The sequence below is a fragment of the Phocoena sinus genome, chromosome 16 (assembly GCF_008692025.1).
Source record: "Phocoena sinus isolate mPhoSin1 chromosome 16, mPhoSin1.pri, whole genome shotgun sequence".
Lineage (NCBI taxonomy): Eukaryota > Metazoa > Chordata > Mammalia > Artiodactyla > Phocoenidae > Phocoena > Phocoena sinus.
In genome coordinates, this window is record NC_045778.1 from 54,800,601 (window position 1) to 54,823,079 (window position 22,479).

The 22,479-nt window shown below is 49.6% G+C and overlaps 2 protein-coding genes across 4 annotated transcripts; both read left to right on the top strand.

Moving 5' to 3' along the window:
- The first annotated feature begins 278 nt into the window (after nt 1–278).
- Nucleotides 279–22,193, top strand: HOGA1 (4-hydroxy-2-oxoglutarate aldolase 1). Of its 3 annotated transcripts, none has more exons than XM_032609037.1 (7): nt 279–853; nt 11,572–11,700; nt 11,921–12,048; nt 12,533–12,667; nt 12,926–13,022; nt 14,739–14,872; nt 20,807–22,193. In XM_032609037.1, the coding sequence occupies exons 1-7, from the start codon at nt 643–645 to the stop codon at nt 20,954–20,956; spliced, it is 984 nt and encodes a 327-aa protein (XP_032464928.1). In that variant the 5' UTR covers nt 279–642; the 3' UTR covers nt 20,957–22,193. The 3 variants fall into 3 exon arrangements, with proteins under 3 accessions (XP_032464928.1, XP_032464927.1, XP_032464929.1); XM_032609036.1 differs by having other exon boundaries at nt 315–853; nt 11,554–11,700; XM_032609038.1 differs by lacking the exon at nt 279–853 and adding an exon at nt 7,776–7,941.
- Nucleotides 4,620–5,324, top strand: C16H10orf62 (chromosome 16 C10orf62 homolog). The gene has a single exon (XM_032609039.1). It carries the CDS (start codon nt 4,620–4,622, stop codon nt 5,322–5,324), a length of 705 nt encoding a protein of 234 aa, XP_032464930.1.
- Nucleotides 22,194–22,479: the final 286 nt, after the last annotated feature.

Below are 22,479 nucleotides of genomic sequence, written 5' to 3' on the forward strand. Positions count from 1 at the left end.
CCTCTTTTTGCTTCTTTCCTGCCACCCCACTTCCCAAGTTCCAGCGTGGATCAGCTTCCCAGGGCACTTGTCCTGGGGTCCCTTCCTGGTGACAGCTGTCCTGTGGGGCTGTGTGTGACCAGCACGGGCCTGTCACGTGGCAGGCTTGGTGGGAGGAGCTTGGCAGGGGAGTGGGGCAGTTGCCGGCGGCAGATCACAGGTCTCATCCAGCCAGCCTCGCCTCCCTCAGGGAAGGGCCGGCTCAGCCAATCGGCTCCGCCAAGCTCTCAACTGCCACGCGGAAGCGGGGAAGCCAGCCTGGCTCCTGGCTTTGGGGCTGGGAATTGTGGGAGGAGGGCCGGGCCCCACTGGAGGCACCCTTTTGTGTAAGGACCCCAGGAACCAGTCCTCCGTCTGGCCACAGGGACACTGGGTTGTGGCATTTCTCTAGCTGCTCCCCAGGGGGAGGGAAGACCTCCCTGGAGCCAACAGGCCTAGCCTCTGACCCTGGAAACACCCAGCCCGGGCGTGCCTGAGAGCCAACAAGTCAGGGGGCAGCAAATTTTTAACCAGACACATAGATCATTAACTGGGGTAGGAAGGAGTCCAAATTCAGCATCCCTCGGGGGCAGAGACCAGCTGGGCTTTGAGCCTCCTGTGGAGATGCTGGGCCCCCGAGTCTGGTCCTCTGTGAGGCAGGGGCTGAGCAGGGCTTTGTCCAGCACCGTGGGGGGCTGGGCCTCAGGGGAGGGGAGGAAGGTGGACATCTCAGGCATCTACCCCCCTGTGACCACCCCCTTCACTGCCACGGCCGAGGTGGACTATGGGAAACTGGAGGAGAATCTGCACAAACTGGGCACCTTTCCCTTCCGAGGTAAGTGGGGTCTGTCCGCTGTGGGAGTTGGGGAGATGTGAATGACCCTGGTCTCCTCAGCCAGCAACCAGAGGAGGGTACACAGGCTCTTTCGAGCTGCTCTTGGTCAGTCGGGTACCCTGGGAGTCATTTTATTATGGGAGAGGAACAGGGGGCATTGGTCTGGAGTCAGGAGACAGGCAGGAAGCTAACTGCTGGCCTGTGATCTTGGGTTGAATCTCCTCTGCCTCAGTTTCCCCAGCTGTAAACTGTTGACGTTCTTAGCCCAGCGTTATTGTGAGGATCAAGCTAGATAATGGGTGTGAAAGCCTTTGTCAACCAGGCACTCTGCGCACATGTAAGGGTAGCGGGGTGTCACGTGGCAGCCCCGCCAGCGGGCTCATCTCCCTCAAAGCCTTGTTTGCACACTCTCTTCTGGGCAAAGCCTCCCTCGGCCAAATTAATTCCTGTCCTGGATCCTCTGACTCATTTCCCCTGTTACACATGGGCCTCCCCTCCCTGAGATCAGGGACCAGATCATATTTGTGACACTCAACATACAACACAGCCACAGGCACGATAAATGAAGATAAAAGAAGCGGCAAATTCTGCCCATCCTGCCCTGCCCACCCTCATCCATCACCCGTGACAGTGCCCTGAGGCAGTGCTCTCAATAGCCCTATTTCACAGACTGGGAAGCTGGGGCTCAGAGTGACGAGATCACTTGCCCAAGGTCACTCAGCTAATAAATGGCTGAGCTGGGGTTTGAACTCAGGTCTGACTGCACAGCCATGCTCGGTTTCACTCCGCTGCACTGAATGATGAGTCGCTAGGTCAGATTCTAATAAACAGACCCTGATGGGCACCAACTTGGGAATGGAGTGGTTCCGACTGGGGTAATGCAGTGGAGCAGTTGGGAACGTGCACTCCTGATTCAAACCACAGCTCGGCCACTGACTTAGCTGTGAGATCTCTCTAAAGCTCAGTTTCCCCATCTGACACGTGGGAGTAATAATGGCCACATCATAGGAGGGTGGGGAGAAGAATCTGAGAGAATGCAAGTGAAAGCATGCTGTAAGTTGTGAAGGGTATGTACATTAGAAGGTGTGGATTCCAGTGATAATGATGATTGGAATGACAGTATGATCGCCACTGCGGGCAGAGCCGCGTTGTGACGGTGCCTGCTGGCGTGACTGAGACCCCATTCGTATCTCAGTGCTGAGGCGATGTGAACCTTCCCTAGCGGCCAGTGAATGCCCTGTGGACGTCCACACTGAGCAGTGACACAAACTCTAAGTACATTTCTGCTGGGGCTCAGCTCATTGGAGCCTGAAGGTTTGGGCTGAGGCCCAGATCTCTCGAAGCAAAGTGAGAAGCTCCTTGAATCTCTAAACGAAGACTCTGCTTCACCTCCCGGCTTCAAGGACACCCTAGTGCAGGGGGTGGGGAGGGTAGACTTTGCATCCAGTGTCTGCCTGCGCCCCAGGCTCTTCTCTGGACCCTTCCTTCCCCCTCCCCCCAACTCACTGCTGCAGTGGGGACAGGGGTGCCTAGGAGCACAGGCTGCAGAGGGTTTGGCAGGCTGGCCGTTGGTAAACTACGCAGGCACCAGCTCCCACCTCAGCTCTCTCTTACCCCCGCACATGGGGGGTGCGGCGGGGCACTGTGTAGAAGAGCCCAACACCCGGAGTTAGAAGACCTGCAGGAGTTCTAGTTCTGCTAGTTACGGCGACCTTGGAAAAATCACTGAACCTCTGATCCGGCTTCCTCATTTTAGAATGGCAACTGGGCCATAGCATTCAACATAGTCCTCCCAAGGAACCCAAACCCGAGGTCCTGGCACATAGGGCCAGGGGGCCCAGTCACAGCTCCCAGGATGCAGCCAGGTTGCCTGGGAAGGGAACAATGAGCCACTCTAGCGCGAAAATCTATGTCTCTCTTGCTGGATCCTCACCCCCTTTTGCAGCCCACACTCAGGGGCAGGGGAGGGAACCATCACGTATCACATTGCCAGGGCCTCCTGCAATGAGTTAAAGGTCCTCCAAAGAGGAGATGGGAACCTGCCCTTGATGAATTAGTGAAGAGTTAAGAGATTCTTCTGAAAGGCATTGCCTGAAACTGTGCAGCTCTGTTTATTACTTACTTATTTTTTTTCAGCATAGTTAATTTGTACTAATTATTTGAATAAAGAGTATTCTTTTTAAATAAAACTTATAACCGGAGACCAGAGGGAAGGGTTTTTGCAGAAGGGCCATTGGTCCCTGAACTCACACCCACAAACAACCTCAGAGATGAACTTTGAATTGTTATTTCCAAATGAGGTTAGTGGATGACCCCAGAGTTACTCCAGCAGGATCAGGGAGGTGATGTTTCCCAGAAAACCTTAAGCTTCTGTCTTATTCCCTTATTATGAAGGGAAGACTATGGTTTCTCGTCATAAGGTATAATATTTTGTGTATATTAAAGCCATTAGTTCGTTAAATAAAATATTTTGTTTAAAATATCACATTTTTTTTTTTTTTTTGTGGTATGCGGGCCTCTTGCTGTTGTGGCCTCTCCCGTTGCGGAGCACAGGCTCCGGACGTGTAGGCTCAGCGTCCATGGCTCACGGGCCCAGCCGCTCCGCGGCATGTGGGATCTTCCCAGACTGGGGCATGAACCCGTGTCCCCTGCATCGGCAGGCAGACTCTCAACCACTGCGCCACCAGGGGAGCCCTAAATATCACAATTTTTATAACCCTATTTGGCATTGAAAAATGTGTCATATGCCTCTGGGAGTGGCCCAGGCCTGTTTCTGCCCTGAGAGGCCCTGGGTATAATTTGGGATTGACGGTCAGACTCTCAGTTGTCTGTACCCACAGAGAGCCTGGCCAGCTGGCCCACCCACTCATAACCTGAACTCTGCCCACTTACAGGGGAGTTGGGGGCAAATTCTGGGTTTGCAGGTGCATTAAGGCAAGAGGTAGCAGCCCCCATCCTGAAATGGCCCCAAGGATCTGGGACGGGCTGAAGTCTCCTGTCCTGCGTATTCTGCCTTCTCAGCCTACTGCCTGTCTTCCCCCCAATTGTGACCTCATGTTATTCCAGAATGAGCTCCTTTCTGGACCCCTTTGGCTTCCGGACCCTCTCTGTTATGGGGCTGGGGGCTGTAAGTGGGGATGGAATGCACTGAGCTGGCAGTGGGGCTCGGCCCTTCATGGAGGGAGACACTAGCCTTAGGCAGCCAGGAATGGATGCCAGCCCAGCCAAGGGGGTCTTTCAACCATGGCCAGCTTGACCCAGCAGCTTCTGCCCCTTGGGTGCCATCAGATGGGGAGGAAGAGAAACCAAAGACTGGAGGATAAGAAGGCCTGAGTTGCAGAATAGGTCACAAGCAGGAGGCAGAAGGGACTCAGAATTGGGGAAGCTACCCTTCCACTGACCTTGGGGACAGCTGTCAGGGTAGGAGAAAGGTCCCAGGCCTCAGCCCATGCCTGTCAGACTAGACATAAAGGATCCTGTGACCTCTCCCCGCCCCGCCCCTCAACCACCTTCATCACAATGGGGTTCATTGCTGAGGTGGGAGGGGCAGCCTAGGGAGGGCACAGCGGAGGGCCTGCCTGCCAGACAACCTCGGGGAGCGTGTCCTTTCAAGCATGAGCCATACCATCTGGGCTCCCCGACTCCCAGTGTGCTCTTAGCTCTGCCTGCCTGGCGTGGGGTCCTGGAGACCTTCTTGGAGCTCATCCAGCAACCATCACGCAGGGTGGTGCTGGGGACCGCCCTCTTACTCGGAGGTGGAGTCCTCATGTTGTGGATGCAGAGGAAGAGGAGAAGGAAGAAGGATTCTGAGACTGCACAAGACAAGCAGGAGCCACCAGAAAGCGACAAAGCAAGGAAGGAGAGCTGGATCAAATCGCACTTTAGCTGTCTTTCCGAAGAGAAGCTGGCTGCCGGCAGCAGCCCCACCTGCAGCCATAGCGCCGGGGCCTGCAGCAGCGGTGCTGCTGCCCAGCCTGAGAGCGGCAGCGGGGAGGCCAGCACCACGATTCGTGTGGACACCTTCACCACGAGGCAAGGAGAAGAGGGCACTGCTCTTCACCGGGAGCCCTTGACCAGCAAGCAGAGGATGTCTGGGACCTCAGTGACCAAAGAGACCCACGAGGAGTCTGGGAAATCCTCGTCCACGGATGAGGCCACGTGGGCCGTCGTGGCTGCCTGTACCAAGGAGATTGACACCAAGGGGCAGCAGCTGGCTATCTCCATGTTGCAGCGTGCCACAGCTTGCCAGAACTCAGGCCACCTGGAGTCCAAGGACATCAGCCAGGAGGAGCTGAAGGCCCTCGAGGAGGTGGAGATGAAGCTGAAAGGGAATTTCCTCACCCAGCAGGAAACCACCACAGCTGGTGCCAACCACACGCACACCTTCCATAGCCATTGCCACCATGGCCACCAGGGTTATCCAACCCACCCGAGCCACCCGTGCCACAGCCTGCCGAACAGCAGCCACTAGGCCTACCAGCCCTTTAAAGCCACCTAACCACAGATGGAGATGCCCCTTCCCCCCACAGGGCTGGCACACAATCACAGGCATCCTATGTGGTCCGTCTCTCCGATGGGGCAAACTATGTGGCCCAGATGGTGCTTAAATCCCTTCTTCGTCAGGCCCTCACAAGGGTCCTGGGCCCCTTGGATTCTGTGAGCAGGGTCTGCCACTGATGGCCCCTGACGGAGGGAGAGCTGGGGAGAATTGAAGCAGCTGAGACAGACTCGCAGACCACGGAAGACCCACCAAGAAAAGATGCGCGAGGCAGATCCCAGGAGCAGCTGAGAGCACCACGCTGATGCCAGCTGCCTGGAACTGAGCCAATAAAGCCTTGTATACCCTCACTCTGGGTCTGAGGGCTTTGTGGCCAGCCCCAGGTGTGGGCGGGCCTCTGGGGAGAGGATTTCTCCTCCCACAGTCCTCTTCATGTGGGCTGACTCGAGACTCCATAATTCGGCCTCCCGGGTCTCAGTTTCTGGGCGTGGAGAATCTCCAGGGGGCTCAACTGCCACCGACCTGCTGCTACCAAGGAAGGAGGGAGCAGCTGGGAGTTGGGAGGGGTAGGGAGAGACAGGCTTTGAGAAGCCAGGAAGTAAGCAGGGGTGGGATGTAGGTCACCCTGTGTACTACCGCCCTCTCCCTGCGCGCACTGGGATCCGTGTTGGTGCCTCCCCACCACCTACCTTCAGAGCTACTGTACCATATGCTCTCTTCTTGTTCATGCTACTCTCTCTGGGTCTGCCTCTGTTGCAGTACTGCTAAACCGTAGCAGGATTAGTACTACCAGTAGCTCTGCCCACCTTTTTCTGAGTGTTTAGTATATGCCATGTTCTGTGTTGTGTTACGGCACAGCCCCATGAAGAAGGTATTATGTTATCTCCATTTTGTAGGTGAGGCTCAGAGGTGTAATTTTCCTGAGACAGCCTAGACAGTAAGTGATGTTGCTGGGGTCAGAGCCCAGCTTGGCCTAACTCCAAAGCCCGTACCCCGAACCCCTGCCCTGTGCTGCCCCCAAGTCCGATGCCCACCATCCCCCAGTGGGCCTATCTCTCTTATACTTATCCCTGTCCTCTTTCCACATGTCCTGACACTCGCTGTGCCCTCCGGCAAGCCTGGGACTCTCCTTGCCTCCTCTTCCTGGGTTTCACAAAGTCATTTCTGGAGCAAGCAGTGACCCCCAGTTAGGCAGTTAACGGGAGGCAGCTGTCATGAAACTTGAGAGGACTCAGCTACATGGCACTGTCTAACCTCCAGTGTCTCCTTTACATAGAACTTTCTTAGCATTTGCATCTATTATGGATTTACCAGTGGTTCCCAACCTGTGGGCCTCCAACTCCAGGAAGAAGGTGCCCAGAATCATTGCAAAGGATGGGTAAATCTATAAATATAAACACCCTAAATGTTGTCAACTGATTTTATGGAGCATAGTTGCGAGTATTTGAATATTTTTGACATTACTGATAAGTGACTTTATATAAATGTTGTGTGTGTGTGTGTGTGTGTGTGTGTGTGTGTGTGTGTGTGTGTGTGTGTTTGTGTATTTAAAGTACTTCATAATAGGGACTTCCCTGGCGGTCCAGTGGTTGAGACTCCACGCTTCCACCGCAGGGGGCGCAGGTAAGATCCCTGGTTGGGGAACTAGGATACCCCATGCCGCACAGCGCAGCCAAAAAAAAAAAAGTACTTCATAATAAAAATCTTAGTTGGAAAAAAATGGGGTCAATCATACTGGAAAATGTTGGAAGCTGCTAATTAGACGGAAGGCGAGAGCGGTGAGGTTTGGCTTCTGAAGTGATTGTTCAAATGCATAAAATGCATGCATTTACCTGGAAGACCTTAAATCCCTTATTAAAAACGTATTACATAAAATTTCAGATTAACTAATTATGACTTTGGAATCTTAACTTTTAAAAAGTTTCAAACTGGCAAAATTCAAATAAAGTGTGTAGTTAGCATTGTACCAATGTGAAGTCTTTGGTTCTGATCATTGTGCTCTAGTTAGGTAAGATGTTGTCATTAGCGGGGGGCTGGGGGAGGGATGTATGGAAATGCCCTGTACCATTTTTGCAACTTTCATGTAAATTGGAAAGTAGTTCAAATTAAAAGTCAAAAAAGTTTTCAGGCAATTTAGTTGAGATGATATCAAAGTTTTATTACAGTCGTGCTGCAAGGAAAATAGCTTCTAAGCAGCCGACTCAAGTATATACTCTTGGAAAGGATATTTTTTATAAGAAAAGAGAATGGTTAAATCATTGTTAGACTAGATAGAAAGAAGAGAGGTTAACAGTCACTAGACTCTTGTCTGAGAGTCCGCTGGGAGAGTGGCTGGTTTCCCAGACCAAGGCTTAATTCCATTAAAGCTCATTAGGAAATTGCTTAAGCATTTCATCAGGAACTTTCATGTCTTCCTAGTGGGAGGTTATGAATTACATCATGCAAAAAAGTTCTGCCCTAGACCAGGTTTGGGACAATTTTTCTTTTATACAACAAATTATCAACGCACATGTCAACAGGCAGTGTGCTGGGTGTCACGAAGGAGGCCAAAATGAAGACACCATCTTTGATCTCGATGCTTCTAGACAAGGTAGGGCAAGTGCTGGGCAAGGACAAAATGCTATGGAGCACAAGGGAGAGGGGGATTAAGGAAAGGCTTCGTGGTTCTTGCAGCATTTGAGGGGCTGCAACTAGGGAGGTGTTCTGGGCAGAGAGAAAGGTACAGGAGCAAAGGTGTAGAGGCAGGATGATGGCAGTGTGTCTGGGGACTCTGATAGTAAGTTTGGCTGGAGGGGAACATTCAGAGATAGGCAAAAGGGAGGAGGAAAAGCCCAAAAAGTGACTCCAAAGCCTCAAGGCAAAGAGAACTTAAGAGACTGTCCCATCCAGTTTCCTCATTTCACAGCAGAGGCCAGTTTGAGAAATTTTGTCAAGTCCCAACAGGTGGGGGGTCGGGCAGATTGAAGGGTTCTGAGGATCTCTGTGCACTTTTGAGTAGGCAGCAGGGAAGGACAAGGAATAGGTAATGGAAGTTCAGAGGAGAGATGTCCAGTGAAGGCTTGATCCCAGGAAGACTTCTCGGAGGAGGTGGCAATGATGATGGGCCAAGGGGTGTAACACTGACTGGGGATACTACTTACATAAAAGAGACTGTGATTCCTTTTGGCCACAGTAAATCACCCTGTTGCTTGTGTGTCCTCAGCCCCGACCTACTCCCCTCACCAAGCCTTTCTGGCTCCCCAGAGCAGCCAGAATAACCATGGGGGCAAGGGAGAGAAGCTTCTGAAATGAGTCTCTTTCCTCTTAGAGCTGGAGGGGGCCTGAGAGGTTCCTGAGTGCAGCCTCCCGTCCCACACCAGCCATCCTCCCCCTCCTCAGACTGAAAGTTGCCACCCTCCACCCTCCTGATTTAAGGCTTGGGCACTCCTCTGACTAATATAATGATTACAGCTAACATTATTGAATGCCAGGTTCTAGCTATTCCAAGCACTTTACAAATAGTATCTCATTGAAACTTCACAAGTCTTGAAAAAGGGCACCAATATTACCCCCATTTTTCAGTTGGGGAAGCTGAGGTTTGGTTAAACCATTTGCCCAAGGGCTCAGAGCTGGTGAGGGGCCACACTGGGACTTAAACCCGGGCTCTGACGACCCTACTGTGCTGCTCCCTGCTTCCCCACCGCTCACTTTCCTCACTCCCCACCCATCTGGAACCCTGGCCTTTTCCTCTCCTTTAGCCCCACCTCTACACCATGGTGGCACATTAGACCTGAAACTGGACATCTGGTCAAGGAGAAGGAGGGGGGTCTTGGCAGTATCAGTTCACAGATTTCAAAGTGCTTGCTTTCTCCTACATTTTCTCATTTGAGCCTTTAAGACAGCCCTATAAGGTAGGATTGAAGTGACTTTATTGTCATCCCAAAGAAAAGGAAATGGGGTCTCAGAGAGCGATGTGACTTGCCCAGTAGCCAGAGGGACTGGAGTCCAGCGCTTGCCTGACTCTATCACACTTCCTCTCCCCCAGCCTGGCATCTCTTCCTTCTTGGGAGTCAGGCCCAGGTCGGATGCTCCCTTAAATGAAATGAGGAGAAGCCACTAGGAGTCTTGAGCACAGGGGGAGCTCAAGACCCAGCTGTCCTGCTGTTTAGGTCAAGTCCAACTGTGGGGACTGGAGGCTTCTGGAACTGACCACCAGAATGAAAGGGGACTTGGGAGTGAGTGACTGTGTCTGGAGACATGTCCGAAGCAAGAAGCCCCCTTCAAGGGGGCTGGCAGGAAATGTTGCGGAGGCAGTGGCAAGAGCTTGTTCTCTAAATTCTTAGCCAGAGGGTGCTGGTCCAATCGTGGCTGGATTGGAGCCCTCTCTGGGGTTGGCAACTCTGCAAGTGGGGTGATGCACTGGGAAATCACTGTGGCCTTATGGAGCAAGACAGAAGGAGGCTCCCACCGTAGGCCCCTAGCCTGACACGGAGGAATTGATCCTGAGGAGGCAATGCAACAGAAGCCAAAATCTATTTGCCTCAGATGTTCGCTGCGATGTTACCAAGGCAAAAACTGGGGGAAATATGCTCAGTATCCGGTGAGCTCTTCTGGCAGCCCACTCAGTGGACTTTAACGGTAGAGCGAACAGCACAGAGAGAGATTTGTGGTGTAAAGTTGTCTCCCCATCACACCGTGTCCCCTTAAGGATGACTCATAGGAACAATCTCTCTTTGTCCCAGTGCCAGGAAACTCTGTGTTTCTCCAGGACAGCTGCTTTGCTTTATCTTGATTTCTACATATCTGTCAGCTGACCACGTTTCCCTTTTAGCTTTGACTGTCGGGAAGCTCCAAGTCAAATTTCTGGCCCATCAGAACTGTATGGCGGGGATTTTGTATACCAACATCGCCCCTGGCTTTCTTTTCTTTCCTTCCTCCCAAACGGTCTTCTATTTATTAATAATCTTCGTTTATTGTACGCTGTATTTAAGAAAAAAATTTTTGAAATGGAATGGAGAGGAGAAAGAATAGGAAAGAGAAAGTAAAACGAAAAAAGCTGAGAGGAAAATGGTTTAACATTCCGTTTAGATTCAGCTGAAGAGCATCAATTCTACTGGTCTCTCATGGATATAAAAGGGTTGACACCTTTATCTGGTAAAGTTAGAAATCTCACAGATGATGGTTAAAAAAGGAAAATGCAAAATAAAATAATGAGATGTGGGCTTCCCTGGTGGCGCAGTGGTTGGAAGTCCGCCGGCCGATGCAGGGGATGCAGGTTCGTGCCCCGGTCCAGGAGGATCCCACGTGCCGCAGAGCGGCTGGGCCCGTGAGCCATGGCCGCTGAGCCTGTGCTCGGCGGCGGGAGAGGCCACAGCAGTGAGAGGCCCGCGTAACGCAAAAAATAAAAATAAAAAAATAGTGAGACATCATTTTCCACCCAGAAAATTGGCAAAAATTAGTTCAGACAATACTCAGTATTGGTGTGGATGAGCACTAACATTTTTTTCTACGTGCTGCTGGGGTATGAACTGGCTAATTAGAATTTTGGCACGTGAAGATGCATTTCCATGCGACTCAGCCTTTACACGCCTAAGTGTCTAAACTGAGAGAAACTTTTAAACGTGTTTGTTTCAGCATTGTCTGTAATAGCAAAATTAGGATGTATTCTAAATGTCATCGAAGGGAGAATGAAAAGTAAATTGTGGTCTAACTTCACAAGAGACTATTATACAGCAATGAAAGTGAACGAATCAGAGCTCCCTGTACTGCTGTAGCCAAGGTGCACGGCACAATGGTGAGCAAAAACGGCAAACTGCAGTATGTTGTGTCAGTGTGATTCCATTTCTATAATGCTTTAAATGGCAAAACCCATCTTATAGATTGTTTATGGGTCCAGATGTATGTTTTAAGGGTATAAAGACATGAATGGGAACAATAACCACTTGAGACACGCCAGAGATGAGGAAGAGGACGGTGACGGGGTGGGGGGCAGGTGTCGTGGGTGCTGGGTACACCGATGTGGATTCTATTATTAACTATTCTTTTTGGCATGCCTAAAATATCTCATTAAAACAAAGAGAAATAGCGTGAACACTGTCACGGCAACTGGGTAGCACGCTCTGCCTGCATCAGGACTGGGAAGGAAATGTGTGATGGTGTCGGGGAGGTAGGAGCCTGGGTGAGCATAAGTCCAACATCCGCTTTTTCACAAGCACGTGGGAAGGTGTTGCCTCTCTTGCAGGCTTCGTGGTCCAGGGCTCCAACGGCGAGTTCCCCTTCCTGACCAGCAGTGAGCGCCTGGAGGTGGTGAGCCGCGTGCGCCAGGCCCTGCCCAGGGACAAGATCCTGCTAGCCGGCTCGGGCTGCGAGTGTGAGGCCTTAATGCCCCGGCCCTGGCGGTAGCTGCTGGGGGCGGGGGCGGGGGCGGGGGCGGGGGCGGGCTCCCTGACCCGGGGCTGGGTCCGGTCTAGCGCTTGCTCTGTCTCTTCTGCTCTGCGCCCCTTGCTTGCCCCAGGGTCCTAGCCCAGTCCTCTGCCTCCTACCCTCGCCCACCGCGGCCTGTAGGGAAGACTTCCTCCTTCCTCCTGCAGCCACTCAGGCCACGGTGGAGATGACGGTGAGCATGGCCCAGGTCGGGGCTGACGCCGCCATGGTGGTGACTCCTTGCTACTATCACGGCCGCATGAACAGCGCCGCCCTCATTCACCACTACACCAAGGTGGGTGTGAGGGGTGGGTGTGGGCTTGAGGTCTGGGGCCAAGAGGAAGCTGGGTGAGGCAGAGATACTGCTTGGGGAGGGGAGGGGAGATGAGAGAAGCTGGGAGCAGAGTGGTGAGCCTACTTCCCATGAATGGCAGCTTTGGGAAAGGGGAGGGATACCACCAGGTACCAGCTGTGTGACAGTGGGTGACTGACCTAACCAAGCTGTATTGCTGTTTCCGCCCCTCCCAAACGGGAGGAATAATGGAATCTTCCTCCAGGGTGGTTGTGAGGACTAAATTCAATCAAAACATAAAGGACTTAGAACTGTGCCTGGCACACTCCTAAGTGTTAGCCAGGACTAGTGCTTGCAATCAGGGTGCATAGCACTGTGACTCCTAGCCCAGCAGGTGGGCCAGTCCAGGTAGCCCTGCAGAGACCCAAGCCTGGACCGCCTCAGGCCTGGGGCAGCTGCCCTCTCCTCTCTTCTCTGTGCCCCTCAGGTTGCTGACCTGTCTCCAATTCCTGTGGTGCTCTACAGTGTCCCAGCCAACACGGGGCTGGACCTGCCTGTGGATGCGGTGGTCACGCTTTCCCAGCACCCGAATATCGTGGGCATCAAGGACAGCGGTGGTGATGTGAGTGGCAGCAGCTCTCGGCTGGGGTGCCCTCCTCCTCTTCTCTTGTGCTACCAACTTCCGGGCAGCTCTGGGACCCGCTTCAGTCCTGGGCTCCTGTGTGGGTTCCCTCTGTCCTGTGGGCTCTCTGGGGCTCACCTGAACTTTGAGGCATCTCTCTGGGACCTGGGCTCTCATTCTCCCACACTTGCCCAGCCCCCATCCAGGCTGGTGGCAGAGCTTGTGGGCCCAGCTCTCACACCAGGTTTGCCATTACAGGTGACCAGGATCGGGCTGATTGTTCACAAGACCAGGAGGCAGGATTTCCAGGTGTTGGCTGGATCGGCTGGCTTCCTGCTGGCCAGCTATGCCGTGGGTAGGCCTCTCACTGCTCTCACACTGTGATGCGTGACCAAGATATACACAGGCAGCTGGGTTCTGCTGGGAGAGATGGTGAGGGCCAGGACTGGGTGTAGAGGGGGCCTTTGCCAGCCTGCCTGCTCAGAAACCTCAGAGGTCTGGCACACCGCTTACTTATCTGAATAGTGGGTGCTTGTGGGTGACCTTGTTGGGCAGAGGAGTGTGGCCGAGTACAATCCCTGGCCTGTAGGGGGGATGCCTACAGTTTGCTCGAAGTCCCAAGCTCCCTGCTTAGGTGACAAACTCAGCTCCTTTAATCTCACCTTGTAAATCATTCTCTGAGGGAAGAGGCCTTGGGGCCCTTCCCACTAGTCTGGGAGTGCATTTTCCTCTCTCCGTGGGTCCAGGCCAGAATGAATTGTCAGGCCTGCGGGGTTGGGCTGGGGATCTTCAGCTGTCTGATCAGCCTCTGTTCCAGTCCAGGATCCTAGGAATGTCACCATTAGACCAACTGCTCTTATCTGCTTGGGGTCAAGGTCCTTGGGTTCAGACTGGATTTGAGCCATGGAGCGGAGGGAAGCATCTGCTCCCTTCAGCTAAAGCCCCAGTGAGTGTAGATTTGAGTTACTTTTCCAACGATGCAGGGGAAAATGCTGGTTCCTATTCTCTCTTGTCTCTGCAGACTTTGACTTGTAGTATAGGTCCTGTGTAGCTCCCCTCTGCCTTGTCACAGTCTCTAAAGGGGAGAGTAGAAGGGACCCGTTTATGCTTCATTCCTGAGAGTGTGGTAGATGGAAATATCACAGGCTCTGAAAGTTGGGGATCTGAGCTGGAATCCGAGCTCTGCCATTTATTCACTGAGAACCAACAGGGCAAGGTACATGACCTTTCTGGGCCTGAGTTTCTACTCTGCAAAGCAGGGAGGTGTTATGAGGATTAGAGAGCATTGGCCCTATGTCTGCCATAGTGCTCGGCACATAGTAGGTTTTCAATAAATGGCATCTATATTAGCTCATTCGAGCTATATTAGCATTAGCTTGAAATGTCTACTCTCTCTCCAGTCTTGAGGCCACTCTGCTTTGAGTCACCCCTAACTAGCTTTGGAATCACACTCACAGGCTGGCAGAAGTGGCAGGAACCTCTGAGATCACAGCCAGCCCGTTTTTATTGCCCACATGAGAACAAAGAGAACCGGAGAGGGTTGATAACTTGTCCAAGTTCATGCAGCCAGTGGGAGGAAATGCCGGGTCTCCTGCCTCTGTCTAGTGCTCTTTCCCCTCCCCTAACCTCTCCCTCACTGCTGTCCCAGGCTGAATTCACTGCGGGGAATAAAATTTCAGTAGAGCAAAGGCTTCCCATCCACTCCATCCCCTTCCAGGACTGATGAGTCAGGGGGCTATTGGAGGATCGTGGAGGTGTCAACTGGCAGGTGGGACTCTACTTTGCAGGGGGTGGGGGGTGGAGGGAGGGGTGTGCAGGGAAGGAACTGTCCTTGAGTAAGCCGTCAGGTTCTGCTCCCTGCCCCTCAGCCTGTGGGAGTCTATTTTGAATATGCTGGAAATGTTCTCTCTGGAAATCTGTGAACTCACAGAGCATGTCTCAGATATGGCTAACCAGTGGCCTAGAAATGCACAGCCTGTCTGCCCAGAGCAAAGAGGTGCTGGGGACCAGGATTTGGAATTCTCTACAGGCAGAGGCTCTGGCTGGTATTCTGCATCTTACTCTGTGGCAGGAGCTGTAGGGGGCGTGTGTGCCCTGGCCAATGTCCTGGGGGCTCAGGTGTGCCAGCTGGAGCGACTCTGCCTCACAGGGCAATGGGAAGATGCCCAGAAGCTGCAGCACCGCCTCATCGAGCCAAACACTGCGGTGAGTTCCCAGCCAATGGACCCAGAGTGGGGGTGGTCTGTGTCCTCATTGGAACAGGAGCCAGTGCTGGCACAGGGGTCCCCACTTGGTCTCTTCCCTTTCAGAAAGTCCTTTTAGAGAACATCCCAGTGTGGGAACTCTTTGTGCCTCCCCAGAAAATCTTGACTTCAGGAACAAAGTCGAACCACATTGGTTCTCAGACTTACGTATGCATTAGAATTCATTTAGGGAGCTGTTAAAATTCTACTCCTTTAGGCTCAGGAACAATCATTGAGACAAGCATCCTGGGTGATTGTGACATCAGGAATCCTGGAACCTTACTTAGAGATGCCCTGCCTAAAGAGAGGGAAACATGGGCCTTTATGTCAGCTTTATAAGGGGCCAGATCCTGAAAAATAGAATGATTGAGATTAATAAAGGAGTGGAAAGGCTGGAGGTATTCAGAGCGCAGCTTTCCCAGGAAAGTCCTGTCTTCACATAATCCATTCTGTAGTCAGACTGTGTACCCCAACTCTGCTGGGCAAGTCAAGGAGAAGAGGCAAGATGGAATGCTTGTCAATTGCAGGCAGTGCTGTGCTGAGCCGTATTGGAGTCTGAGGCATAAAGAAAAACGTGTGTCCCTGGAGACATGCTTTTATTCATATTTTAAATTAAACTTTTAATTTTAGGATTATTGTAGATTCACGTGAAATTATAAGAAACAATACAGGGAGATCCCAAGTACCCGTTACCCTGTTTCCCCCAATGGTAACATCTTAAAAAGCTATAGCATGAAATTACAGCCAGGATTTTGACATGTATACAGTCAAGATACAGAATATTTCCAGCACTATTAGGATCCCTCGTGTTATCCTTTTAGAGCCACACCTACTCGCCTCCTGCCCCCACCCCCTCCTTAACCCCTGGCATCACAAATATGTTCATTTTTATAATTTTATCAGTTCAAGACTGTTATATAAATGGGATCAGATAGCCTATAACCTTTTTATTTCCTCTGTGAACAAATCTTTTTTTTTTCTTTTTTTTTTTAGTCTGTAACCTTTTGAGATTTGCTTTTTTCACTCAGCATAATTTTCTGGAGATTCATTCAGGCACATGTAAGCAATAGTTCCTTTTTATTGCTGCATAGTAGCTCATGGTGTGGCCATAAACAGCTTGTTTAACCATTCTCTTGGTGAAGGAAAGCTGGTTGGAAAGCTGCTATGTACATTTACGAACAGGTTTTTGTGTGACCATAAATTTTCATTTTTCTGGGATAAATACACAATTGGTGGGTCGTATGTTGTTTGCAAGTTTAGTGTTTTAAGAAACTGTTTTCCATAGTGAGTGTACCATATTGTATTTACATCAGTGTAAATGTATGCATGACCCAGTTTCTCTGCATCCTCACCAGCATTTGGTGTTGTGACTTTTTTTTTTTTTTTTGCCATTCTGATAGGCATGTTGTGACATCTCGTGGTTTTAATTTACATTTTTCTGATGGCTAATGCTATTGAACATCTTGTCATGTATTTATTTGCCATCTATATATCCTCTTAGATGAAATGTCTGTTTATGTCTCTTGCCCATTTTCCAACTGGATTTTTTTTTTTTTTAACTGTTGAGTTTTGGAAGTTCTTTATACCTTCTAGATACTAGTGCTTTGTCAAAAATGTGGTTTGCAAAGATTTTCTCCCAGTCTGTAGCTAGTCTCATCATTCTCTTAACAGATCTTTTACAGAGCAAAAGTTTTTAATCTTGAGGAAGTCTAATTTATCAATATTTTCTTTTATGTTTATGCTTTTGATGCAAGTCTAAGAACTCTTTGCCTAGCACTAGATTGTAAAGTTTTTCTATTTTTTTCCTAAACGTTTTATATTTTACAAGCCTGTGACCCATTTTGAGTTAATTTTTGTAAAACGTATGAGACTTAGATCAAGGTTCATTTTTTTTCTGTTCTTTTTTGGCCTGTAGATATCCACTTGCTCCAGCACCATCTGCTGAAAAGATGGATCTTTCCTTTACTGAATTACTTTTGCACTTTTGTCAAAAATCAGTTGGGTGTATTTGTGTAGGTCTATTTCTGGATTCTCTATTCTCTCCATTGATCTATCCCTCTGCAGTACCATACAGACTTGATTATTGTAGGTGTGTAATAAATCTTAAAATCAGATTTTAAGATTTTAAGCTAGATGGATTCCTCCCACTTTGTTCTTTTTTTCCCCAAAAAATTGTTTTAACTAATCTAAATCCTTTGTCTTTCCATATAAATTTTAGAAAAATATTGTGTATGTCTACGAATACTTGCTGGAATTTTGATAGGAATTGTGTTAAACCTGTACACCAACTTGGGAACAATTGACATTTTTACTGTGTTGTCTTCAAATCCTTGAATATGGTTTTGTCTCCATTTATGTAGACCTTCGTTGATTTATTTCATCAGCACTTTGCAGTTTTTGGCAAACCAGTCCTATACAAGTTTTGAGAGATTTATACCCAAGTGGCTCATATTTTTTGAGTGATTATAAATGATATTGTATTTTTAATTTCACTATTCATATGTTCATTGCTAGTATGTATAGAAACACAGTTGATTTTTGCTTCTTTATGTTGTATCGTATGACTTTGATTAACTCACTTATGGGTTCCATGAGATTTTTTTCTATATTCCTTGGGATTTTCTACATAGACAATCATATCATCTACAAATAGGGGATGTTTTCTTTCTTTCTTTCTTTCTTTCTTTCTTTTTTTTTTTTTTTTATTTCTTTCTTTCTGATCTGCATACCTTTTATTTCCTTTCTTGCCTTATTGCACTGGCTAGAACTTCCTGCACTGTGTTGAATAAGAGTAGGGAGAGTGGACATCCTTGCCTTGTTTCTGATCTTAAAGAAAAGCATTCAGCCTTTCACCATTAAGTGCAATGTTAGCTATAGGTTTCTGTAGATGCTGTTTTTCAAGTTGAGGAAGTTCTCCCTCATTCTAGTTTTCAGAGAGTATTTAAAAATCATGAATGGGTGTTTAATTTTTGTCAAATTTTTTCTGCATTGATTGATTTGATCATGTGATTTTTTTTCCTCTTTAGCCTGTTAATATGGTAAGTTACATTAATAATTTTCAAATATTGAACCAGACTTATATCCCTGGGATAAACCCCACTTGCACATGGTGTATAACTTTTTATATATTGCCAAATTCCATTTGTTAATATTTTATTAAGGGTTTTTCCTGCCTATATTCATGAGCGATATTGGTATGTAGTCCTTTTTCTTTCTTCCTTCCTTCCTCCCCGCCACCCCTTCCTTTCTTTCTTTCTTTCTTTCCTATCTTTGTCTGATTTTGGTATCAGGGTAAAAATAGCTTCATTAATTGATTGGGAAGTGTTCCCTCCTCTTCTGTTTTCTGGAAGAGGCTGTGAGAATTGGTGTTAAGTCTTCTTTAAACATTAAAAAACAATTCTCCATTGAAACCATATGGGCCTGGAGATTTCTTTTTTGGGAGTTTAGAAATAATAATGGCTCCACACTAGGCCTCTACGGATACCTCCCTAGCTGGAAGGGGTAGAAGTGCCTTCTTACTGCTACTTGTGTGGCCTCCACTGACATTTTTTTTTTTTTTTTTTTTTGCGGTACGTGGGCCTCTCACCGTTGTGGCCTCTCCCGTTGCAGAGCACAGGCTCCGGACGCACAGGCTCAGCAGCCATGGCTCATGGGCCTAGCCGCTCCGCGGCATGTGGGATCTTCCCAGACCAGGGCACGAACCCGTGTCCCCTGCATCAGCAGGCGGACTCTCAACCACTGTGCCACCAGGGAAGCCCTTGCATTTTTTTTTTTTTAATATTGCATTAAATATTTGTCTTGTGACTGAGTTTTGCCTCTGAGGCAATAGTCCCAGACGGAGCTTGGCAATGTTTTCTTTGGGAAAGTGGTGGGCGGGCTCTAGATTTCCCTCACAGCTTATATCTTTACCTCAAAAGGACAGATAAACTCAGATTTAGAGAAAGGACAGCTGAGGAGGCAAGCACGAGTTTCCCTGGATGTGAAGGTTCTCCTGGGATAGGACGGGCTACAGATAGGGTGTAAGAATTGCAGAAATGAGGGCCTTTCAGCTGAGCCCCATCAGGGCCCAGGCTGTACTATACATTCTGACATTCCACTGGGGCGGGACCTCTGCTCTCCCACTCCCATCTGCTTGTGAGAGAGAAGGTCCCAGAACCTGCAGACCACCCGGATAGGAAGAGGAGTTTCCAGGCCGCTTGAGGTCTGGCCTAAATAGTGGCATTTTTCTCATCCAATTCTGTGACATGGCGTAGATGTTGTTACCTCCTAATTTGATAGACGAAGCAGCTTGGGCTGTCCTTTGGGAAGAGAGGATACTTGCTGCCTTCCTAGCCCTTGGCATGCCATCCTGCCTTACCCTTCACTCTGCGCCCCGTCCTGTGCCAACTCTGGGCACACACTCAGGAATGTCTGGAACACCTTTCTGCTGCCCGGGCTCTAGGCTCAGCCACCCCAAGAGCAGCTTGATGTCACCTTATTGCCCTGCGCTGCTCGAACACAATGTGCGTCCACTGCCCTCCCACCCAGCCGGCCTCCTGCCCAGGCTATATTTAGGATTTTCCCTGTTTTTTACCTCCAAAGTGTTCAACCCTTTCTCAGCATCTGAAGAGGGGCAAATCAGAGATCTTCAGACCCTTATGTGGAAGAAAGCTTTCCTCTAGGTACTTCTTGTTTCCATCGTCTTTCCCACCCTAGTCAGGTTTTGGGTGAAATGCTCAGGTTATTAGAACATGATGGGGCTTCCCTGGTGGCGCAGTGGTTGGGAGTCCGCCTGCCGATGCAGGGGACGCGGGTTCGTGCCCCGGTCTAGGAAGATCCCACATGCCGCGGAGCGGCTGGGCCCGTGAGCCATGGCCGCTGAGCCTGCGCATCCGGAGCCTGTCCTCCGCAACGGGAGAGGCCACAACAGTGAGAGGCCCGCGTAACGCATAAAAAAAAAAAAAAATAGAACATGATGGGGGCCAGGTCTGGGAGGAGGCTTGCTAAAGTCTACTGGCCTCTAGTGGTGAATAGTTATTAGCCAGTCATTCATCAGTGGTTCCCAGCCTCTTTACCCCAAACAACCTCTTTTATTAGTTTTACCCTTCATGAAGCCCATATTTCTAAGATTTTATTTCCGTCAAAATAAAACTTTATTAAGTAATAATTACTTTCTTGGTTTTTAGGTAGTCAAAGATTAATCTAACACCTCCCATCAGCATGAAACAACCCGTTGCTATGCTAAACACAAAGAAACTTGATTCTTCATTTTCTGTAAAACTCCATGCATGATTTTAAATTAGATCTCCCACTACAATGGAAAAGACTTTAGAGATTGTGTTATCCGGCCCCCTCGTGTTTTAGGCAAGTGAACTTGCTCAGGGATAAGTTAATGATACAAGGTTACAGAGTGAAACTTCTTCGGACAAGGATGCATTGTTTTCCCTGTGAGAGCATTTGGAGTTGGGGTCAGGGAGGAGCTATGGGTGCATGGGGAGGGACCCTGCTGCGGGGGCAGTAGAGGTCTGGGCTGTTCCGACTCTCCACTCCTGGTGTGCCCTGAGTCAGGTTCCAGGGAACTGGGCTACAGACCAGTGAGTCTCTACCGCCCAGACCCACAGCGCTGCTGCCTTCTCCCATCCCAGTTTGAGGACCGAATGCCACTCTCCTCCCCGATGGGGCGGATTTCTCTCCTAAAACCAAAGCAGGTGCCTTCCTTCATTCTAGGTTTTGGCATTGTGTACTCTACTGCCGACCTGCCTTCTGGTGACCTACCCTGGGTGTCATAGATTTGGTAGTTAGTTTACCGGGAGGGAAGGGTGGGAACCCTAACTTTCTGCAAGTGACACATGTCTGGGTCCCAGATGTGTGTGTGCAGGGGACTCCCCAGTCTCTTCTAACAGGCCCTGCTCCTCAGGTGACCCGGCGCTTCGGGATCCCGGGGCTGAAGAAAACCATGGACTGGTTTGGCTACTACGGAGGCCCCTGCCGCGCCCCCTTGCGGGAGCTGAGCGCCGCCCAGGAGGAGGCACTGCGCCTGGATTTCACCAGCAACGGCTGGCTCTGAGCGTGAGGACAGGACAGCCGGATCGCGCCCATCCCAGCCTCTTGCCTTGCGGTAGCAGCCTGAAGAGGAACGCGGGGGGACGAGGGTTCAAGGCCCCTCTTCTTACTTCAGTCATCCAGGTAGCCTCTCTCCAGGCGCTGCCATGCATCCTCGTTTCCTGTTCTCCCGGCCCCATGATCTCTCGCATTTGTATCCTGAACTCTGGGTCTCTAGAGACCTTCAGTCTGGGAAGGAGCAATGACTTACTTGTCTCTCTACTGTGCTTTTCTATCCCCTGAGACACGTGAACCAGGAGCCAGAGGGGAAAGTCACGGGGCAGTTGGGCACAGAAAGGCCATGTTTTACTGAAAGGAAGACTGCTTAGACTTGGGGGTACAAACCTGAGTCCAGCACAGTGCAGCAGGAAGCCAGGGTGACTCCTGAGAAGCCAAGTTCTGACTCCTTCCAGGGGAAGCAGTAGGTTGGGAAACGTGATCAGAAATGTGTCACTGGTCTCTCAAAGACACCCCCCGCCCCCCGCAAGCTGCATTCTAATCCTTTCCTAAATCTATTTTGATTGATCTCATATTGTCTCTAGCCTTGATCCCAACCATCACGTGCACCAGTGAGACAGCCCAGTGGCTTGCCAGAACTGGTAAATAATGACACCTGGTGGATAGATGTTCCATTCTAGAAGGCTATTCTAGCCAACCCAGGTCTGAAACATTAGGAAAGGGGACTTGGCCTGAGATAGGACCATCCTCTTGCCTATACACACTCTGCTTTTATTGTTAGGAACAATTACTTTGTTACTGCAATAAAGTTGAATAAGTTAAATTAGTGTGGCTATGTACAGATTAACACTCCACTGCTATGCAGAGCTTAGGTTTCCAGCCCAGATATCAAGAACCTTCCCAGAGGCAATTTAGTTCCCAGGGTCTGTGTTTTGCCAGCTCTGAGAGAGGCCCTAAGAATACTGAGCAAACATAACCATTAGATTATTGGAGGCCTAGGGAAAAGGTTATTGACGTTTTAAATGGTAGAGGTAAGAGGCAAATAGGTTCAAGTGAGATATTTAGAAACACTTAGCACATTCATTTAAAAGGCTGCTTTCTCTAAAATGTTCAACCTTGGGAATTCCCTGGCGGTCCAGTGGTAGCAATCCGTGCTCTCACTTCCGAGGGCCTGCGTTCAATCCCTAGTCAGGGAATTAAGATCCCACAAGCAACGCGGCAAAAAAAAAAAAAAAAAAAAAAAAGTTTAACCTTATTCAGTGATATCTGACTAGTGGCAGAAAACCTGAGATGAATTTTTAAAAAACTACTCTCGTAATAAATAAATAAATAAATAAATAAAAACTACTCTCGTTTAAAAGAAAGGTAAACAGATCCTTGTTTAGGGCAAGGGCTAAAGGAGAGAATATAAAAGGTATCAGTCTTCAGCAGAAACTGGGCATCTGGTTGGCACTGAAGCTTGGGGCTTAGCACCTGGGCTCTTCTCACAGGCAACTTCTGGAAGATCTGGGCTCAGAGGAGAATCAGGTT